Raw genomic sequence first — 20,381 nt, forward strand, 5'->3', positions numbered from 1 at the left:
ACGTTTTCAGCAGCCGACGACAGAACTGAGTGATTCCCAATTACTGCCGCCGGAGTGCCGGGTTTCCCTGCGGGGGTTGTCTGGGGGTGGTGGTGGCCTGCTGCGGGCAGTTACGACCAAAATGACCGCGTTCACCGCAGCCGTAACAACGGGGTTGTGTTCCAGCGTTATTATCTGCCCGAGAGTCGCGCCTGTCCTGCCGCGGTGCATGACGTGCATCACCGACTTCGCGCTTGAGCAGCTGTGCTCGTGCCGACCTGCTCAGGTCCTTTGCTCCAGGATCAAAAGGATGCAAAAGGGATCCAAAGAACGGTATGCTGGTCCGGTGGACGGACCACCGTGCGTCCCAACCGTCCCGCGAGAGCTTAGTTCGGCGTCTAGTGGTTGTCTCTGCCCGTTCCATGCGCAGCTAGGCTCCATGTTTGTTCCGGCCTAGGCGGTGGGCGATACTGTAGTTCCGCCAACAAATCTGCTTGGATGACACGGGCTTCCTTAGCAAGGTCATCGAGCGAAGAAAAGCTTCACCCCCGCAAATAAGGCTTAAAAGGAGGGTGGCATTGGCGAATAGCGCTGGCCACTTTGTCGTTTCCTGTCGCGAGCAGTTCGGCTCTGCGATACATCTCTTGGGTTGCCCGAGTATATTCCAACAGGCCTTGCGAGAGTTCGACTGTGCCCCCATCAACCTCCTCCATGACAGACTACGTCACGGCGCAAGTTCCACAAGAACGACCTTTGTCAGAGAAGCAGCATAAGCCACACTCTCATGAAAGAAAGGGATACATTTACGTATACATCCAATCTTACCCTTACTACGCGTAAATTTCAGACAATATGGCTCACGCTGTATCGATCACGGAGAACCATGTTTTATTCCAAGTACCAGCAAACGCGCCTGCTGCAAGCGTAAAGGGCGGAGTTTTATGCGTAAATGGCACGAGGAGCATAGCTTGCGCTTATATCCTGACGCATAAGATTTCGCCTTGACGGATAAACTGAGTGTTTGCGTCGCAATATCAGTCCTTTACGCCTATATTAACGCATATTAATCTTCATATCATATACGGGCCCTGCCAGAACGCTTCTGAAAATGCGTGCACGCCATATGGAGTGCCGTGTAGAAGCTGCTAAGTGTGCTTTGTCTTTCGTTTGAATCATGGCTTGAATGACCAACACTCTCGTGGATTCTGGTGTCTGATGGCCTGCATCATACATAGTCCAACAGCAATATCCAACGGTCGTCACGTTTTGGGTTCGGTGTCATGAGCAATAAATTTCACGGACTTACGGTGTGTCAAATGTAATGACACGAAGAAACGGCATCGAACTTCGCAAGATTTAGTGGGCAAAGCACGAAGTCGCTGCCGAAACAGTTGTGATTGTTCCGGCTATCTCCGCGCTGCAAATGGGCACGGCCATTGCCCACCGGGCTGGTGCCTCATGCGTGGCCATCTACAAGCAGATCATGTTGCTATAGGTGAGACTAGTTTCTCTTTCATTTTTTTCCGATGTGCCTTTCCTGACGTTAGAGCATCTGCGTAAACGGTTCCCTAATTACTTCTTGTAATAGCAGTTGAAACGATAATTGCAGATCTCGCACGGCACGATGTGTTGACAGGAAGGAAATGCGATTAGTCTGACTTGCAAAGACGGGCAACGATCTTTTATATAGTGGCAGTAGTGGTGTAAAACACGTGTAGAATGCTATTTCTTAGAGAGCTAAAATGATTTACGCGTTTAACAATATTGAGTTAAATGTCATATTAAAAAACGAGGGAGCTTCCTGGACTGTAAGTGGTCTTGCTATCCATGTTACGTTTGTGACTATTTCATGATTTCTTACCGCGCTACCGTATTTTGAGATTAGCTTTCTCATTTAAACGCTTGAAACAGTGTCAGTTCTGCGGTATATACTGTTGCACAGACACGTGTAGCTATTTGACAATACCCCCAAACACATCATTGTTTACTTTTAACAAGCAACTTCTATTTTAAGCATCCCCAGGAACACAGGACGCTCCTCCTAGTCATGCTCCACTGCAAAATACCTCGCACGAACCCTCAGCTGCATTAGGTCGTGCTCCTGAAATTTCTACTGTATGGAACACATCGTTGAAGAAAGTTCAAAAGACTGCTCTGTCATGCATATACAGCTAGCGCAGCCTACCTGTGCGAGTGACTTGTAAGTTGTTATTGCTTCATAAATAATGTTCTCTAACTGCAGTTTTATTTTCCCAATAGGCAATGAATCTGTGGTGGGACCTGGGATTAGTACATACAGGAATTGTTGGGCATTCAGTAATAAATAAATAAATACCATCGAGCCACATGCTGGAATGATCTCTGCCACCATCTAGTGAAAAGAACGAGGTTCATTCGTTTTACTCATACAGCCTGGTACAACCATATGATGGTTATCTGGAATTGTTGGTGTAAGAGCTTGACGACTACAATAAACTGCAAATTCTTATACTGATATGTTTATTGTGTCTCAATTGAGAGTACAAAAATACAAGACCACGAGGCCAGGCCTGTTCCTAATATGAGAGTAAAAAGGAGTAGATTTTTTATCTTTACTAAACGCAGTAAGCGAGAGTTCATGAAGCACAGAGCAAGAGTAAAAGAAATGGCATCGTTTTTAAGGCTTACTATCCGTTTTTTTTTTTCGCGAGAGTGTAGGATACTCTGTTGTACTAGTTGCGAAGTGCACATGCTAAGGAAAGAATAAATCCTTGCTACACTGTTCATGAGACACGGCTCTGATGCATATGACATGTCATATCGCAACAGAGCAGAATTCAATTGGGCAGTTTAGAATGAAGAGCGGACTTAGTAAATGACATTCTTACTGGAATAAGAAATGCCAACACTGAGCCGTGGAAATTACTGCTGTACATTTGGGTGGTGAGTGTGGCTCGAGGCAAAAAAGGCTATTGTTACACTTCGGTAACATATAGGGGATAACGAAAAGCAGGAACTGTGATGGACATGCATTAACCGGTGCAAAGAGAATCAAGTAACACAATCACCAGTACAGTGACATATATGTAGATCACAGACGCCCATTGTTATCGATCGTGCTGTTTTTCCACCTTGCGAGTTACCTCAGGACGAGAGCCGCCAATGTTTCGTACAGAGACTGTTCTTCTGGGCACCGGACGGTGCCCAGAGGAAGACCGGTCACTGTTCGAAATATCGGCGGCTCACGTCCTCAGGCAACTCTCTTCGTACTTCCCTACACTGTAAAAAAACTACCGTAAAATTTACGTATATTTTAATGGCAGCTATGTTGCCGGACTTTTCCCGTTAAAATTACGGCCACTTCGGAAGAAGTACTGCCGTTAAATTTACAGTAATTTTGATGTAACCAGAATGCTGTTTGTTTCCCGTGAAAATTACGGTGCGTTACAAAAAACGCAGCCATAAAATTTACAGGGATTTTAATGGCAGCTATGTTGCCGGCTCTTTCCCGTAATTTTCACGGCCACCTGAGAGAGTCGGCTTTTGTTTGAAGTGTGGAGTGCATTAATTCCCACAAATTTGGGAACAGCGCCGAAGGATCTGTAATTGTGTTTGTCTTCCTTTTATGGAATTGCAAGTCATGCAGTAATGTGTGACACAAGTCATAGGGTACACGACCAAGCATTTATTGTACATACAGAGAAATGATGAGAAATCTGTGACATCTGTTGAATCTGCAGCGATCAAAAGAACATCTTAGAGTTGCAAAGTATATTAAGTGTATCTGGTTACCAAGTAAAACGTTCCCTTACACTTGTGCTGTTTTCAACATAATCCCCAGAACTTCTTCATAGGTTCTGGCTTCGTTCTTCAGCTTGCTGCCCCTGCAGGGCTGATCCACAGTATACTCCTGTAAGAAAGAAAATGCAGGATATGTAGTACGACAGTTACTACCATTCGAATGCAGGTCCACATGCACACACTTCTTCACATTACACATTCAGTATGGTGGCACTAGTACAGACACCTTTATGGTGCTGGCTGAGTACTTTCCAATACAAGCGAAGAAATATCTTAAGGTCTTATACTGGTCATAAAGACCTTCACTCATACTGGGATACTACATATATCAATCTAAATATTGTTAGATATTGATGATTTCATGTGGAGTGACTGTGTGAAGACGCAACGATCTTACAGTGTTTGTCGTTATAGATGTGGCCTAAAATTGTTGAAACGAAGAATATGTTTGGTTATGAAATAAGCACGCTTCACTCGTATAATCACAAATGTCACTGAGATTATTCCAGGAAATACATCCCAAGCAATTCAAAAGGTAGTTCCAATCACAAAATAGGTTTTAAATGAAAGAATCAGCAATGCCATCAGTGAAGCAAGTACAAATTTTTACTTTTGATGACTAGTGACACGGGTGATGTATGCAGGAATGAGATGGTTAGTTCATGGAAAATCACTGCACTAATCTCACCATGCACCAGAGAATTGCGTGCTTGTGTTTTGTTATAAAATATGTACCACATAAATTCGCTGCACCCTAATGTCCTTCATACTGACACATGCACGTCCCTCACCTGTACTACTCATAACCGAAAAAAAGGGGGAGAGAAAGCGCACAATTTCCATGTTGAATCTAACACTGATTCCTTTGTTCCGCACACATATCATGATTAGAGCTACCTCCCCGTTTGCCTCGCATCCATTTTACCCTCTGTATTCGCACAGCATACTGCAGTTATGTCGCACAAGTATAACATTTTGTGATCAAAATGGGCTTTCTGTACCACTCAGTTTTTTTACTATAGTCATAACAAAGAAAGAACTTTGTAATGCTTCTTGCATTCTGGATGAATAAATACTATGGAGAGCAGAGCACAGCACCGCGGCGCACCAGCATACAGAGGGCACCACACTTTCTTATTGCTAGGAAGAAACAGAAGCTGGGTGATTTCACGCAGGATCAGGCAAGGTGGTCTGGTCAACCTTTCCAATTTTTTCTTTCAAACATATATTAAAGTCTCGTCCCTAGGAAGCATACTGGCACTGAAAGTAGTTGAAAATAATTGGTGGTTATTTTTCAATGAATTATCATTCAGATGGGGACATTTCGACCATTGCACTTTGTACACAGTTAAACGCCACATATCTATTTGACATATTCAGCTGAATTTGTTTTCAAGTGTTGTGTCAGGTGGGCAGCACTGCGTCCTATGCTCTGAGAATCCTAAGGTTTGCCTCTGAGGAGATAAAAAATCGCAAAGTTGCCTCATATGTAAAATATGATACGTTTTGAGAACCTCACAACTCGGCCCCCACTTGTGATGCTTGAAAATGATCTACATCATTTTGTTCGTTTCGAAATGACCTTTCTCCGCATAGCGAGTACATCGTATCGCGAATTGCACCCCAACGGTCTTTTTGTGAATGGTATCTACGGAAAATGCGTATACTCGACATCGCACATACCATATATTCCCACTCGTAAACTCACAAACGTTCTTCATGATGACTCAAAACAGCACATATAAAAAATTGCTTCAGACATGGTCGAAATTACTTTGCGAATGACATTGAGTTACGAACGTAACTTCCACCATCCCTGAAGCAAATTTTTGTGTGTGCTGTTTTGAGTCTTCTCGGAGAACGTTTGTGAGTAAAATGAACGATGTCACGAGTGGGAATATATGGGATACACGCTGTTGAATTTACACATTTCTCGTAGACATCCTTCATAAAAGGACTGTTGGGGCCGTTGCCGTAATTCACAATGCAATGTACTTGTTATGCAAGCAAAGGGCATTTTGAGACGAACACAATGCTGTGGATTATTTTCTGGTATCACAAATGGGGGACAAGTTATGAGGTTCCCAAAACGTGCCATATTTTACAAATGAAGCAATTTTGCGATTTTTTGCTCATCAAAGATGCACCTTCTTACAATCTGCAGAACTTCGTATGCAGTGCTACCCATCCCAGACAATACGCGGATAACAAATTCAGCTAAATATGTCAAATAGTTATAAAGATACTTGGCGTCAAACTGCATAAAAAGCGCAATGGTCGAAATGCCCACATCTGAATGACAGTACATTAAAAAATAACCACCGATTATTTTCAACTACTTTCACCGCCAATATACCTCCTAGGAACAAGGCTTTAAAATATGTTTGAAAGAAAAAAATGAAGAGGTCGACCGGACCACCCTGTCTGATCCGGTGTGGTCACCCAGCTTTCAATATATTAAGATATGGAGCTACACGTACTAGCCAGCTACCTGTAGCTTTACTCAACAACTTTATTTCCGACAAAAAATAAGGAGAGGGACATCGAACATTATCCGCCATGCTATGCACTTATTGCCGCAAATTCTAAGTGGGGAAGAAGGCACAATTTCAATTGCAAAGGAATGCTAATGTTCAAGGGTGGACAAGCAGCATGCCAACCCAACAAAATACCCTAATTCCATGTCAAGTTATAAGGGACACCAGCTCCTTATGTTCTACCTTTCGAGACACTGATGTGACATTTAAGTTATGAACACAACAAGCATGCATTACAGTCACTAAAGAACAGCAGTACAAACGGCTAAATGAAATAAGCCGGAATAATATCAGTTTCTAGTTGAAATGTGCTCCTGCAGAGTGCAGGATTGAAACGATAAAGTGATGCAATGCAGATTGATGATAAAAACTGAAATACTCACTCAGCGTCACGAGAAACCATGCAAAAGAGATGCCCCCTCCTGGATCTTCTTGCAGAAAGTGATCCAAGGCAAAGGGTGTCTTGGATGCCTTTCCACACGACTTGGCCAGGAAGGATGGTGTGCACAGAAGTGACCATCTCTGCTGGAACAGATTGGAACCAAACAAATTATGCAGGGTCAAGAACACGTTACACATGTTCAACAATCACGACATCGTTCAAGTAACACCACATTGACAAGTCATACGCATATGAAGCACATGATATGTCATACACACATGCTCTTAGATCTTTTCACCTAGAATACAAAATTTACAGCAGAGCAGTTTAGCATTCAGTATCTTGAAGCACTGAAATAGGACAAAGAAGTAAATCTAACACATCAGCGAGATAATTTACCTCCAGGTTACATCAGTGGGCATATGCGCACGGAGCTTGCTCAGCTTCTTTTAGCCGGCAGCAGCTTCAAGTACCGGTGACTGGAAATAGTACACAGGATCATGTCCTTTTTCGCGTGCAATAAGGCGAAAGTACGTGTCTTCTGGGAGTACCCCAGGCAAAAATTTTTTTAACTGGTACCAGTTGAACTGTGTTATCGAACAGGGACCAGTGCAACCGGTTCCAGCTCAACTGGTACCAGTTGGGAGAACTGGTCCCTGTTCGATAACACAGTTCACCCAGTCCCAGTTGCAACTGGTCCCAGCTGAGACTGGTACCAGTTGTGACTAGGACCAGCCAGAAACCAGTTGGCCCAACTGGTTTCTGGCCAGTCCCAATCTGAACTGGTTTCTAACCAGTCGCAGTCTCGACTGGAGCTGGTTGCAAACCTAATTGTTGAACTGGGACCAGTTGAAGTGGCTTGACTTACAGTGGCCTGCTCGGACAGAGGCTAGCTGGTAGGCAACCAGTGCCACTTTGCAGGATCGCTGTTCCCAGCAACGACAGATCCAAAGAACTGCAATGCAAAATTACATTTTATTTGTAATCAAACATTGCACATATTCTAATGTACATGTAGCGTAACTATAATGTAATTAAACAAAAGCAGTAGAGGAACTACAGAGTTACATGGAATAGATAATATTTCATGGCTGATGGGTCCCTTGCTCGGCTACCTTGTGGACATCTTGAATCATTCAACAAAGTATGTGAGATGTTCTTAATAGCACACGATGGATCGACATTTTCCTTTGAGCCCAAGCAGCTTAAGGTTTCTGGAAAGTTGAAACGACACAAGTAAATATTATTCAATTGCAACATGCAATTAGAATGTGCAGTTAATTTGAGCAGTCGTGGCCCCAAAAAGCACGCAAATCTCTCAACATTTCTGTTGTGTACCAACTCCGGTGGCGCAGCGGTAACGCGTGCGCTTGGAGACTGGGAGGTCCGCGGTTCGAATCCGCGGGCCGGCTGTGCCGTCTGGGGTTTTTCCTGGGTTTCCCTCAGATGTGTAATAGGCGTATGCCGGCACAGTTCCCCTGAAGTCGGCCCATGGACGCAGTAATCCTCCACCCGATGCGGATTCCGCTCGGTCTTCCACTTCACCCTTTCCTCTCCTCCTCTCCACCACCTTTCCCTTCCCGAGAAACATGCCGCCTAATCAGGCAGGCAGACCTCTCGGGTTCCTCCCAACGACACTCCTCCTCCTCCTCCTCCTTTCTGTGGTGTAGTAGTTGGACATATCAACTAAGAGATTCGCCGGCTTTCGGGGGCAATGAGTACTACTCATTGCCCCCGAAAGCCGGCGAAGCTCTTAGTTCTACGCTAGTTCGAGAACACCCGTGGTGTGAAGGATCTAAAACACGAGCATGAACGAAGAAATACAAAGACAAAAACACGAGAATGAAACAAGTTGCTGGTAACGTTAACTAGCTACTCGTACATGTTACTCGTAAAACAGCATGCACATACAGGTGCCACAAACCTGACGCGGAACAAAGAGATGAGGTTCTAGTAGAAGTAATATTTCTAAATGGTGCACAAGGGAAAAGCACTTAAGCATAGTACTCACGATAAAGCGGTATCCACAGTTGTAGTCCAGCTGTAATCCTATAACACCCGCCCGCCCGGCCGCTGGCGCTCATTGTACTGTCGCACTGTCGTAACTTACAGACAAATCCTTTCGATTATAAAACCAACGCCTGTGGCACACATCACGCTAATAACGAGCAAAAAAGCGTTGTACAGGCAAGCCGCTAAGCAAGCGACCGTTGCACAGTGAACGGATCATTCATCACGGGAGCAGGAACGCACAAAATACAAATATAAGAATTCCAAAATAACATTCGTTAACGCTAATGTAGTTTTCCAAAAATTGAAATATGATTTTTTTCTACTAATAAAATTACTTTAACTTCGCCTTGCAATCTTTATATTAACATGTCATGGCACGGAAACCGAAACTTCCCCCAAACAGGTAAACTGGTCCAGTTCGAACTGGCACCACCTCACTTCCAGTTGCTCACCAGACCAACTTCAACTGGTACCATCTAATGAAATACAATGCATACCAACACTGTGCCACCATATGCATGTATACATGTACAGCGATCAGCCATTTAATTAAAATGGCTGATTAATTTTAAGGCCTTTCAGCCTTAAAATTCACTGTTCCCAGCAAGCGTAGCACAATGTCAGATACTGGAATCCATGTGAAAGTGTGGCAGACTACCGTAATATCTACAGCCATTTGACCGTAATCAGGATTACGGGCACACTACTGTCTTATTTACGTGATAACAGTCATAATAACGGCATATTTCATTGGTGCCGTATTAATTACACTACTTCGACCGTATTTCCAATTACAGTAGCATACCTGTTCTTTTTACGGCAAAAAATAGATTTGGACCGTAAAATTTACGGCAATTTTTTACAGTGTACCTTCGCAGGATTTCTGCCCGTCTATGTTCTTCTACCCTATTGCAGTGTACAAGCACTTCTGTCTGAAACGCAACTATGCTGAAGACTGACACAATGCGGCAGACTGACATTGTATGTGCTAAATCACAGGCACAATTATGATGTGGCTGCAGATGTATGACATATTACGTGATCTGACTATACAAGCATGCTCATTTTTTGCAATAATTCCTGGCGAACCTTACATGCTATGCATTGCTGACAGCTGCCATGATACTGATGTTACGACCTGATGATGACACAGATGTCAACGACACTGCAGGTTTACACTAGTGTGATCTGTGCATCCTTGTTGTGTAGCCTCATATCCTGCACAGGTAAATCTTAAGAATGGAAATACACATCCCTGTGTAATCAGTTCATTTATTATATACACCTGTATCCGCATTGCAATCATGCCTCTATGTATCACGAATGCCACAATGCCTCTAATCTGGCTGTGCGTGCATGTCTGTTGTGAGTAGCTGAGTTGGAGCAATAAGTACAGAATCGTAGAAATGATAGTAGGACAGCATGAACCAACCCAATTGCCACTTCTAATATACGTATAGTCTTTCACTGTAATTACAATCATGTTACAACTTTGTTATTCTTACACCAGCTCAGGGGCATGCTAAGTGTTCACGGCTTTCCCTTCTTCTTCCTCTTCTTGCTCCATGGCACGTCGTATGTTGTCCCTACATGATTTTCAGTTCGTGCTTGCTATCAACCGCTGCAGTTGTGGTTACTAAAGAAGGTTAGGGCCCAGCAAACCAAAGTCCGTACGTGCGAGGAACGATGAATCACGAAATGCGATGATGCGATCGTACCTGGGACGTGCGCCAATCCCCGAAAACACCCGTGAAAAATGCTCAACTTGTCCGCGGTTTCGAATTCGCTGTGAGCCCTCACGAATAACCCGTGGGGTGAAGTTGGGATCATAGCGCGCGCGTTCTCCGGAGCAGCCACTGCGTAGGGCGGGGCGTTCCTGCCGTTCGCTCTTCACCGCAAGAAGCTCCGCCCTTCACTTCCCGCGGTAGCAAGGTGTAGTTGAGGTGTAGAGGCAGACGACGCTTGTTTTCCGATGTTAAACGAAGGCAAGATATTGGGAATAAAAGTTGTTGAAATCGCGATACTTACCGTCATTCCAATGATGGCGTTCAGTCATTGCTTTCATTGAATGTGACAGCCTACACGGAGCGTCGTGTGCAGCGAGAATATGCTCACACCAGGTTGTACATGTTACATGTAGTCACAGTTTGTGGTTGTTTTTACAATACTTATTTCCATATTCCAAAAATTTGTAAACTTTCCAAAATTTCCATTCCTCAAATGGTTGAAAATAGAGTAATGGCGTTCATAACTTTCTTAAATGACTTAAAACGCTAAAAGGCTGCATATGCAGAACAACCAAATATCACAGTTTGCAGGCATTCTGATCAGCTGACCATCGCCTGCTTGACACACAGTCAAAAATTAGTTCTTGCAAGAAAAGGAAGCAAACACTCCGTGTCTGATTATCACTTAAGGACCCTAAATGAACACAAATATAAATAACAGCTTTGTTACTGAGCACACTTGCTTGACAGACTGTCAATTTAGAGCTATTTCAAGTGAAACAGCAAAGAAAATAAACTAACCGCTGATGACTAAACATCAGCAAATGGCATGAATAGAATGCTTATGGGAAAGCGAAAACGTAAAAAAATGAAGAAACCGTACAGTTGAGTATTGTACACAATGAACATAATTACACAAGCGTTGCCCACAAAATATCACAGACTGGTGCTGTGGTCGCACTGAAGTATGTATTCCACAGCGACAAAGACCTAAATTCACTTGCATAAAATAGCATGAAGAGCTAAAAAAACCTTGACTGGAACAATGCCTTCTAAATGGTGGTAAGTGGCTACAAGAGCAAGTGAGGAACAAATTACATATAAGTGGTGGTCACAAAATATCACTAAGGCTTATGCCTCAGTTTGAACTCCAGCACATCGTGCAATAAAAATTTGTTCGCTTGAAACAGTATCAGAAGCTACAACTACATTGGCCATAATACTTGTGGTAAATGACTAGAATCCTACGGCTATGAGTAAAATATGTTGTTGCGGATTAAAGGAGGTCGAGGCGGGTCTCGTGGTCACGGGCCGAGGTTCGCCATTGTGCTTTTCGGTTTTTGGTTCATTAAACCTTTTTCCTCTCGGAAGCAGAGCGGGCGCCTCGTTCTTCCCTCACACATTTCTGGTGCCGAAACCCGGGAAGGTAGGCCGCCTGTTCCTTCGCTTTCCCTTCGACTTGCCATGGAACGCTTGAGGCGCACAAGAGGTGGACTACGTGCACACTTGACGCGCACCATGACACGGCTCTCCGACCTGCTGGGGCAGCAGGACTCGTCCGTCGAAGAGGTTGAAGCTGCGTTGGACTATTTGGTGGCAAAACGGCAATCGCTCTACGACCTCGATAGCAGCATCGCCCAGGAAACCCCCGAAGATCAGCTGGGAGTGGAACTTGACAGTGCGCTCCAGTACGAAGGAAGGTCTCGAGGGAATGATCACAAGGGCACGTCGTAGGCTTCGCCAGCAGCAGAATGTTGCACCTTTGGATCAACAGCGTCCTGCGGGGCAAAAATCCGTCGCTCTCCCTAAGCTTCAGATACCCAAGTTTTCGGGAAAATTACAGGAATGGCAACAATTCTGGCAGCATTTTGATGCCACCATCCACTCCAACCAAGCACTGGCTCCGGTCGAGAAGTTTAAGTACTTGGTCTCCTACCTCACTGACGACGCGAAGCGATCCATCGAAAGCATCAGGATCAGCGGCGACAACTACGACTCTGCGGTCACGCTGCTCACACACAGGTACGGTAGACCGGAACTCCTTACGGCGGAGCACATCGACCATTTGCTTGCTCTTCGTCCCATCTCGAATTCCCAAAACATTCCCCAGCTCCGACGTCTTCATGACGATGTGACCATTCGAATGGCAGCTTTGGATTCTTTGGGGGTAACTAAGGATAAATATGCGGTTATCTTGTACCGCGTCATCACACGATGCTTGCCCGAAAACCTCTGTGTCCTTTTTCATCAACGGAGAAGGGATACAGCCGCAGTACCTCAACCCCAAGGCAACAATGAAAGCACTGGGATAGACAAGGCCGCCGAGGATCTTCAGGCGCTGCTATCATTTCTTCAGGTGCAGGTGGAGACTCGGGAAGAGGTGTTGCTCACTCGGGCAGTTTCGCCAGCGTCGGCTGCTCGCAGCAAGAGTCCTAACGAGCCGGTTCGGCTTCCTACAGCCGCTGCCCTAGCCGCTGCAAACGCCGCACCTCCGAAGCGGACTGCTGACGCACGTTCATCACCCTGTCCCTTGTGTCATTCGCCGGACCATCCGCTGCAGTCCTGCACGGCGGTTTTACCGGCAGCCGATATGCGCCATCGTTTGTCTAGAGCGGGAAGATGTTTCAGGTGCGGCAAATCCGGACATTTTTCACGGGTTTGCCGATCTGCGGCTGGGTTGTCTTGTGCGAAGTGCCACGGACATCACCTTTCCATATTGTGTGACATTCAAAGACGTCCGGAGGCTCAGCATTGTTCGACCACTCTCCCCGCGACTGCAGACATGGAGGCACCGCGCGAAGTGTTGGACGACGTCGTCTCACAGACTGTCATGTCTTCATCACCCTCGAACGTGCATGCAAAATCTGGAATGGCACGCCTTCAGACAGTCTCGGTTTGGGCAGAAGGACCTGCAGGCAAGAAGCGAATTCGGCTGCTTCTTGACACGGGTAGTCAACAAACGTTTATACGTCGCGATCTGTTGAAGGAGCTAGGGTGCCAAATCACTGGTGAGGAGGACCTCTCCGTGTTCTCTTTCGCACGTACGCGCCACCCCAGAAGATTCCACTGCGAACGGGTGCAAGTCCGCCTCGAAGCCATCTCGGATCCGCGGTCGTGCATCGAGCTTGAAGCCCTCGGCATTTCTGAACTATGCCGCGTGTCTACGCCAGCCTTGGACGACGTAACCATGAGCCTTCTCTCGCTGCGAGGCCTCGAAGTGGCTGATACGAGCTGCACCACGGACATCGCTCTGCTGGTGGGTTCCGATTACTATTGGAAGCTGGTCACCGGCCGAGTGGAACGTCTCCCTGGCGATCTTGTTGCGGTGGAGACCATTTTCGGATGGGTCGTTCAGGGAGTCCAGCGGTCACCCAGTCGAACGCTGTCTACCGTGGTATCAGTCCTCTCCCTTTCCTGCGAGGAACAAGAATTCTTCGACCACATGGACCCTTCGGAAGCGTGGCGATTGGATGCCCTTGGCATAAGCGATCCGGTTCCTGATCCCGACGATGACTTTGCGGCCGCCTACTTTACAAGCCATGTACGCCAATGTGACGGTCGCTACGTCGTCCCGCTAATGGTTAAACCAGAACTAGAGCTCCCTGCCTGCGCCAATAACAGGAATACGGCTCTACAGCGCCTCCTCTCGCAACTACGTCGGTTTCGTTTCGACCCAGAATTGCTGGCTCAGTATGACAAGGTCATACGTGAGTATTTTGACGAAGGTAATGGGGATCACCAGCCGCCAAGAAAACGTTTATTACATGCCCCATCACGCGGTTGTGCGACAAGAGGCGATCACCACGAAACTCCGCGTTGTATTTGATGCGTCGTCCCACTTGCCAGGTCAGCAATCGTTGAACACTCTCCTGATGAAAGGGCCGAAGCTAAACGCAGATCTGCTCCATCTTCTGTTGCAGTTCCGCTGCAGCTCCACGGTTTTAACCGCCGACATCAGGAAGGCATACCTGCAAATCATCATTCGCCCCGAAGACAGAGATTTTCTTCGCTTTCTGTGGGTAAAGGATGTACGGCACGCATCCAACGACAGCAATCTCGAACTTGTCGAGTGGCGGATGACTAGAGTCCCTTTCGGAGCTACTTCGAGTCCATTTCTGCTAGCAGCAACGCTACAACACCACTTTGAGATAGTTTGCTCGGATTATCCCAACACCGTATCCCGCATCCGGACGGGGTTTTATGTCGACGATCTGGTCGTCGGCTGCACGTCAGACGGTGATGCGTTGCAGGTATACCAAGAAACGGTAGAAATACTGAAATCCGCTGGAATGGATATTCGCAAGTGGACCTCAAACTCTCCGGTTCTGCGGGAGAGATTTCTCATGGACGGCACGTCCTATGACAATGCCTCCGACGGCGACCCCATCGTCAAGGTTCTCGGCCTATATTGGGATCGCAGCACGGACGGTCTTCTTCTCAACACGACTCGAGCAGCAGACTTCGCCGTCGCACACCCTGCCACGAAGCGCACCGTCTTGAAAGCATTTTCACTTGTGTATGACCCCTTGGGGTACATCGCACCTGTCATTATATCTGCGAGAATTCTGTTTCAAGACCTGTGGCGCAATGGCCTATCGTGGGACCAACCAGTTAGCGAATCAGACAACGCAATCTGGGAGAAGTGGAAGGTCAGCCTGGGAGAATTGAACCTGCTCAGACTCCCGCGCTGCGCTCTCCCTGAAGATAACTCACCCGTCGATGTGCACTGTTTCGCAGATGCCAGTCCGAAAGCCTATGGCACTGCCATACACTTGCGGAGTCTTTCTCCCAACGGCTCTCTTCTGGTCCATTTGCTCATAGCACGGGCTCGTCTGGCACCATTAAAACAGGTGTCGTTGCCTCGTCTCGAGCTCCTCGCCTGCCTCTTGGCTACACGTCTCTACCGTCACGTTTCCGCGCTGAAGACTCTCAGTCAAGTGCCAGTACATTTTTGGACAGATTCCACCATCGCTCTTCAGTGGATTCATGGATCTGGCAGCAAAACCCAGCAATTTGTTCAGTCTCGAACAACCGAAATCTTGTCTTCATCGCGCGCTGATCAATGGTTCCACTGCAGCGGTAGTGACAACCCCGCGGATTTGCTCACTCGGGGCGTATCCGCTACCACTCTGAAGTGCTGCAGATTGTGGTGGACAGGTCCCGGCTGGCTCTCATCGTCGTTTGGCACCTTCGTGAGTACAGAAAACCAGCTTTGCCAACCAGGGATTCGATTAACCGATGACAGAGCCTCTCCAGCAAGTGAATGTCCAGCTGTGGTCAAACATGCCTCCGTTTTGGCAGTCGTCGCAATTGAAGAATGGATGGAGATCACGGACTACGGGACGTTATCCAAGCTCCTTCGGGTCACCGCCTGGATGCTGAGATTTGCGAACAACGCTAGATCTGCGAGACCATCCGTGTCTGGTCCACTCACACTTGAGGAAATCACGCATGTTGAGAACTTTTGGATCCGTCGCGTGCAGGCTGAGGCTTTCCCCCATGAGGTTGCCGCTCTCAGCAAAGGAAACGTCGTCAAACCATCATCGTCCCTACATGCGTTCCAACCGTTTTTGGACGCCAACGGCATCATGCGCGTCGGCGGCCGTCTTCATCAACTGAACGTGGTCGACGCCATAAAGCACCCCATTCTTCTGCCACCCGAGCCATCCACCTAGAGCTCGCATCTTCTATGAACGCTGTAGACTTTCTACTGGCCTTCCGTCGCTTCGTTTCAAGACGTGGTGTGCCCACCCTGGTCTATTCAGACAACGCCCGAACGTTTCACAAGTGCGCAGCCATCTTGTCTGCGCCCACCACAGCTGAAGTACAAGATTTTGCAACTCAGCACCGTATACAGTGGCGGTTCATAGTCGAGCGAGCACCTTGGTGGGGCGGATGGTGGGAACGCCTCATCGGCACCGTGAAGGCTGCTCTAAGGCGATGTCTCGGTAGAAGCCGCCTTACTTTCGAGCAACTAACTACAGCCCTATGCGAGGTGGAAGCTCTCGTAAATTCCCGCCCATTAACCCACGTCGCATCTGATGTCGAGGAACTCGTACCCCTCACGCCAAGCCACTTTCTGATAGGCAAACGAGCCATCTCTCTACCGGGCGAACACGCTGCCATCTCACAGCCTGACGCGGAGGACCTCCGGCACAACTTCAGAGAAATGCTGAAGGCGAAGGAACTCTTCTGGAAGCGCTGGAGATACGAGTACCTTCTGCAGCTGAGGTCTGCCCACGTGACTGCGTCTCCTACCCAAAGTCGTTTCAAGAAAGGGGATGTGGTGGTGCTTCAGGAAGATAATGTTCGTCCCCCTTTTTGGAAGCTCGGACGCATAGCGAAGTTGATACGAGGGAGAGATGGGTTAGTGCGGGCATGCTCAGTACGTCTCGCAAGCGGCACTACCATAACCCGTCCAGTTCAAAGGCTTTGCCGTTTGGAAGCAGACGTCTCGTCACCCGCGGCCGGGGATGATGTTGCGGATTAAAGGAGGTCGAGGCGGGTCTCGTGGTCACGGGCCGAGGTTCGCCATTGTGCTTTTCGGTTTTTGGTTCATTAAACCTTTTTCCTCTCGGAAGCAGAGCGGGCGCCTCGTTCTTCCCTCACATATGTAAGCAACGACAGCCTGGAGGGTGTCACTCATCAGTCGCCTTCCAAAAATCAGACCCATCTTGTCCAGAATCTTGCACGTTGACAACTATTCGCCAAAACTTATTGGTATTTTTTGTGGGGATAGAACCTGTCACAAAGGATTAAATCGCAAGATTTTTTACCCGTTTACTTTTATTTATTTACTCGTTCAGGGGTACCTGGGGTTACCTCTTTACTTCAAAAGAGTATTTCTCAACTAGCTAGGTTGGTCAGTGCTGTAGGTAATTTCAAGTCACCCTACATGCGGAACAGAAAATCGCATGGTGCTTGTTGTAGCTCATGGTTTCAGTGATAGAATGGATGCACATATTGTGCAACATTACATGTGTGTGAAACCATCAACTGGTCCAGGTATACAGCACAAATCACACTTGCATTCAATAGTGAAGCTGTGACCTTAGGCATAATTCACATGGGTGAGGTTCAGACACAAAGTTAACAGAAATATCAACTAATTTCAGGCAGGAGTGTGTGCATTCTTGTGCAGATGCAATGTGAAACCACAGCGAAAATTGCTCTCGCAACTGGATGTACGTCACGCCCAGCTCACACTGGCTCGCTGCACGCCCTATCCCCTCCCCTCTTTACAGTGTTGCACAATGGTGTGGTTTACTCTCTATAGTGACCCAGGTTCATGCAACTAAACACAGGTGCTACAATAAGACATGAGCATCTGTCACTGAAACACACAAACTGCACTTCAAGCAGATTACACACGTTGCATCTTGTGCATGCGGTGAGGTCAAATTGACAATATTGTAGTTTCTGCAAGGTTTTTGTGACTGCTAATGGTTCCAATAAAACTTCGTACGAATGGTTATCATCGTGAAGGGCTCATGTGTGCAGTGCAGCAGACATTTATAACCGCTGAGTGACTGAGACCGCTTAACCGCTGAGAGTTAAAGCACACAGATTCTAAGAATGGCACGATGACTGGCAGAGCTGCTGAACAAAGACGTGGGCTAAAGTTTCCCTGCTGAGACAACACCATAATGCAAGAAAAGCAGTACTGATTTCTACCTATAATATGAGGGTTTCGTGAAGCGTACCTGCGTGTCATCACACGAAATAGAAACCAGATGATTCAATATCTAAACACCAAAAGAAATGTTTCTCTGGAAGTCTGCCGGCACGCAGATATATAAACATACATGCGGATCACAAAGTTGGAATGTTCGCCTATAAACGAGCACATAAAAAAACTTTTTCACACAACGGCGGCTACACTGGTGTCACCTTAAGCGTCTTCTGTCGGACCCGCCCTCTGCACTCGCTCTGTCGCATGCGCCAACCACGACTTGATGTATTCTTCGACCTGCGCCTCAGTTGCACCTTTGGCCCGTGGGTTCTTGAGCACGGATCCTGAAACAGAAATCACCTAATGTTAGTAAGCGCGATAACTACAGCAAATAACAGCAATATAAGAAAACTGTTCAAGTAAAAGGCCAGACAATTAACATGAAAGCAACCAAATAAACATTGCTTTAGTGACACACAAGATGCACAGAATATCCTGCCTGGGTAGAAGCAACTAGCGAGAGGAATGCAAATCCGAAATTTTCTAAGCGCTCAATGCGGGGAACCCCCTTTGGATTGCAGTGCAGTGTCCCGGGGGGTGGGGGGGAAAGTTTTTTATCGGAAACTGAAACGGAAGCTTCCCTTATAGGATGCATTAGCACATCATACTTTACTTTGTGGAGTTGCGCAAGTGGTTGCTGTTCATGAAGGTGCACTGCTTGTAGTTTAAAGGGACACATTGCTGCGCACGGGCGGAGAGAGAAAAAAAAAAAAACAGCACACTCAAGACACAGTTTTGTTGTTCCAGCAATATGCGCACTACTGTCATTAAACTTTCCGTTGAGTGAGCGCCTGTCCAGTCTTCTTTTCCTCCTGTAGTCTCTTGTTTGCTCCGCAGAACCCTTCAAATAATGCAGCTAAAGGATTCATTTTAAACGCCATGTGACACAGTAACTTTGGGAACCGGATCACGAGGTGGTGTTCCATTGTTGGTGCCGCAGTTCTTTTTTTGTTATCGAATTATGAGCACCGAGAAGGTTGCGAAAAAAGTGACAGCAATAATATAAGTCCCAAGTGCACATGCTTGGAAGCATTGCATCCTTTTTCGTGCTGTTATTGTCATGTTCCCACTCCCAGGCTAAGAGCCTGGAAGGAACTGACATCCTGAAGGGTGAAGCGGTGCAGTTCTGCCTCTTGTTTCATCCCTGCTCTTGTATGCGGATTCGTTATAACAGCAAATGCGTCTACATCTAAGGGAGACCAAATTGTGCATTTTCGCTGCTTGACTATGCGTGGCCTGGGTACATGGCCAGGAACACATAACATATCATACTTACTAATGATGATCTTGCACATATTGAGAGCGCTGAAGTTTTCCTTTCCCTTGCGCCCTCTATAGCTGAACTGTTGTGCAACTGTGTCAGACATCAAATGTGACAGGATCCGTTTTGTGGTGTCTTTTTCGTCGGTTCCTCCATATCGCATGAGGGCATTTTCCTGCAACAGAAAAAAAGTATGGAACAACCATGTAAAAAATAAAGCAAGCCAGGTGCATGCACTGTTCACGAGGCAGGGGTCTCCGCTCCGATTCATGCCGTGCATATTGCTTATGACAATTTTGGTGAAACGCATCTAAGGATGGGGATCGAATACTGATTCCGCTTGGAGCATTGTGTCTACTATTGTATACCCGAGAGCTGCTCCAATAGTGAGATGAACACAACGCAAATATGCCAAAAATTCCGCCAGTTTTCACTCACGGCGTGGCAACCTAGAATGAATATAACCCAAATACTCCCGAATTTTGAGCCACACACTTACCCCCAATTTGGCGATAGATAAAGTCAGAAAAAACTTCACCCACTGATTTTTCTTGTACAACATGCATGCTGCAACAAAAGACACCTGCGAAAGCGCATACCAGCTGAATATTCACTGAACCCATTCCTCCATGTTTGTGCTCACAGTAAGCTTAAAGCCGTACGTGAAAGAAAGCAATATCGCAAAGCGCACCATCTCCATCCTCTGTGCTTGAGCTGAGTATCGGGCGTCGAACTGCAGGAACGCTTGAAGGTCTTGGAATGGTTCACCAAGAGGATCATCACTTGGACCCTGCTCTGCAGGAGCTGTTGCAAATTTGGCCAACATCAGATGAAGTAGCGCTGTATGATGCTCCAGGGTGAGCTTGATGGTATGAATCATCCTTAGGATATCAGACTGGAAAGCTGAATGTGATGTGGCAATGAAGTGCATACAGGGTGACTTTTTATTGAAAACACAGCGCTTCACAAA

At 46.7% G+C, this 20,381-nt stretch overlaps 2 protein-coding genes and 1 long non-coding RNA gene across 3 annotated transcripts; 1 reads left to right on the forward strand and 2 right to left on the reverse strand.

The window, feature by feature from the left end:
• Positions 1–3,673: 3,673 nt before the first annotated feature.
• Positions 3,674–9,061, reverse strand: LOC135376820 (uncharacterized). Its single transcript, XR_010417876.1, has 5 exons — positions 8,690–9,061; positions 7,547–7,892; positions 7,078–7,157; positions 6,680–6,818; positions 3,674–3,868 (listed from the first exon to the last, which is right to left on the reverse strand). It is a non-coding gene; the product is annotated as an uncharacterized LOC135376820 (long non-coding RNA).
• A 2,875-nt stretch (positions 9,062–11,936) lies between these two features.
• On the forward strand, positions 11,937–16,093 carry LOC135376823 (uncharacterized). The gene is made up of 3 exons (XM_064609281.1): positions 11,937–12,106; positions 12,153–14,143; positions 14,265–16,093. The coding sequence occupies exons 1-3, from the start codon at positions 11,937–11,939 to the stop codon at positions 16,091–16,093; spliced, it is 3,990 nt and encodes a 1,329-aa protein (XP_064465351.1).
• A 1,567-nt stretch (positions 16,094–17,660) lies between these two features.
• Positions 17,661–20,307, reverse strand: LOC135376821 (uncharacterized). The gene is made up of 3 exons (XM_064609280.1): positions 20,103–20,307; positions 19,427–19,586; positions 17,661–18,434 (listed from the first exon to the last, which is right to left on the reverse strand). Exons 1-3 carry the CDS (start codon positions 20,289–20,291, stop codon positions 18,310–18,312), a joined length of 474 nt encoding a protein of 157 aa, XP_064465350.1. The 5' UTR covers positions 20,292–20,307; the 3' UTR covers positions 17,661–18,309.
• Between the last annotated feature and the right edge of the window lie 74 nt (positions 20,308–20,381).

This window comes from Ornithodoros turicata, unplaced genomic scaffold, assembly GCF_037126465.1.
Source record: "Ornithodoros turicata isolate Travis unplaced genomic scaffold, ASM3712646v1 ctg00001316.1, whole genome shotgun sequence".
NCBI classification, from domain to species: domain Eukaryota; kingdom Metazoa; phylum Arthropoda; class Arachnida; order Ixodida; family Argasidae; genus Ornithodoros; species Ornithodoros turicata.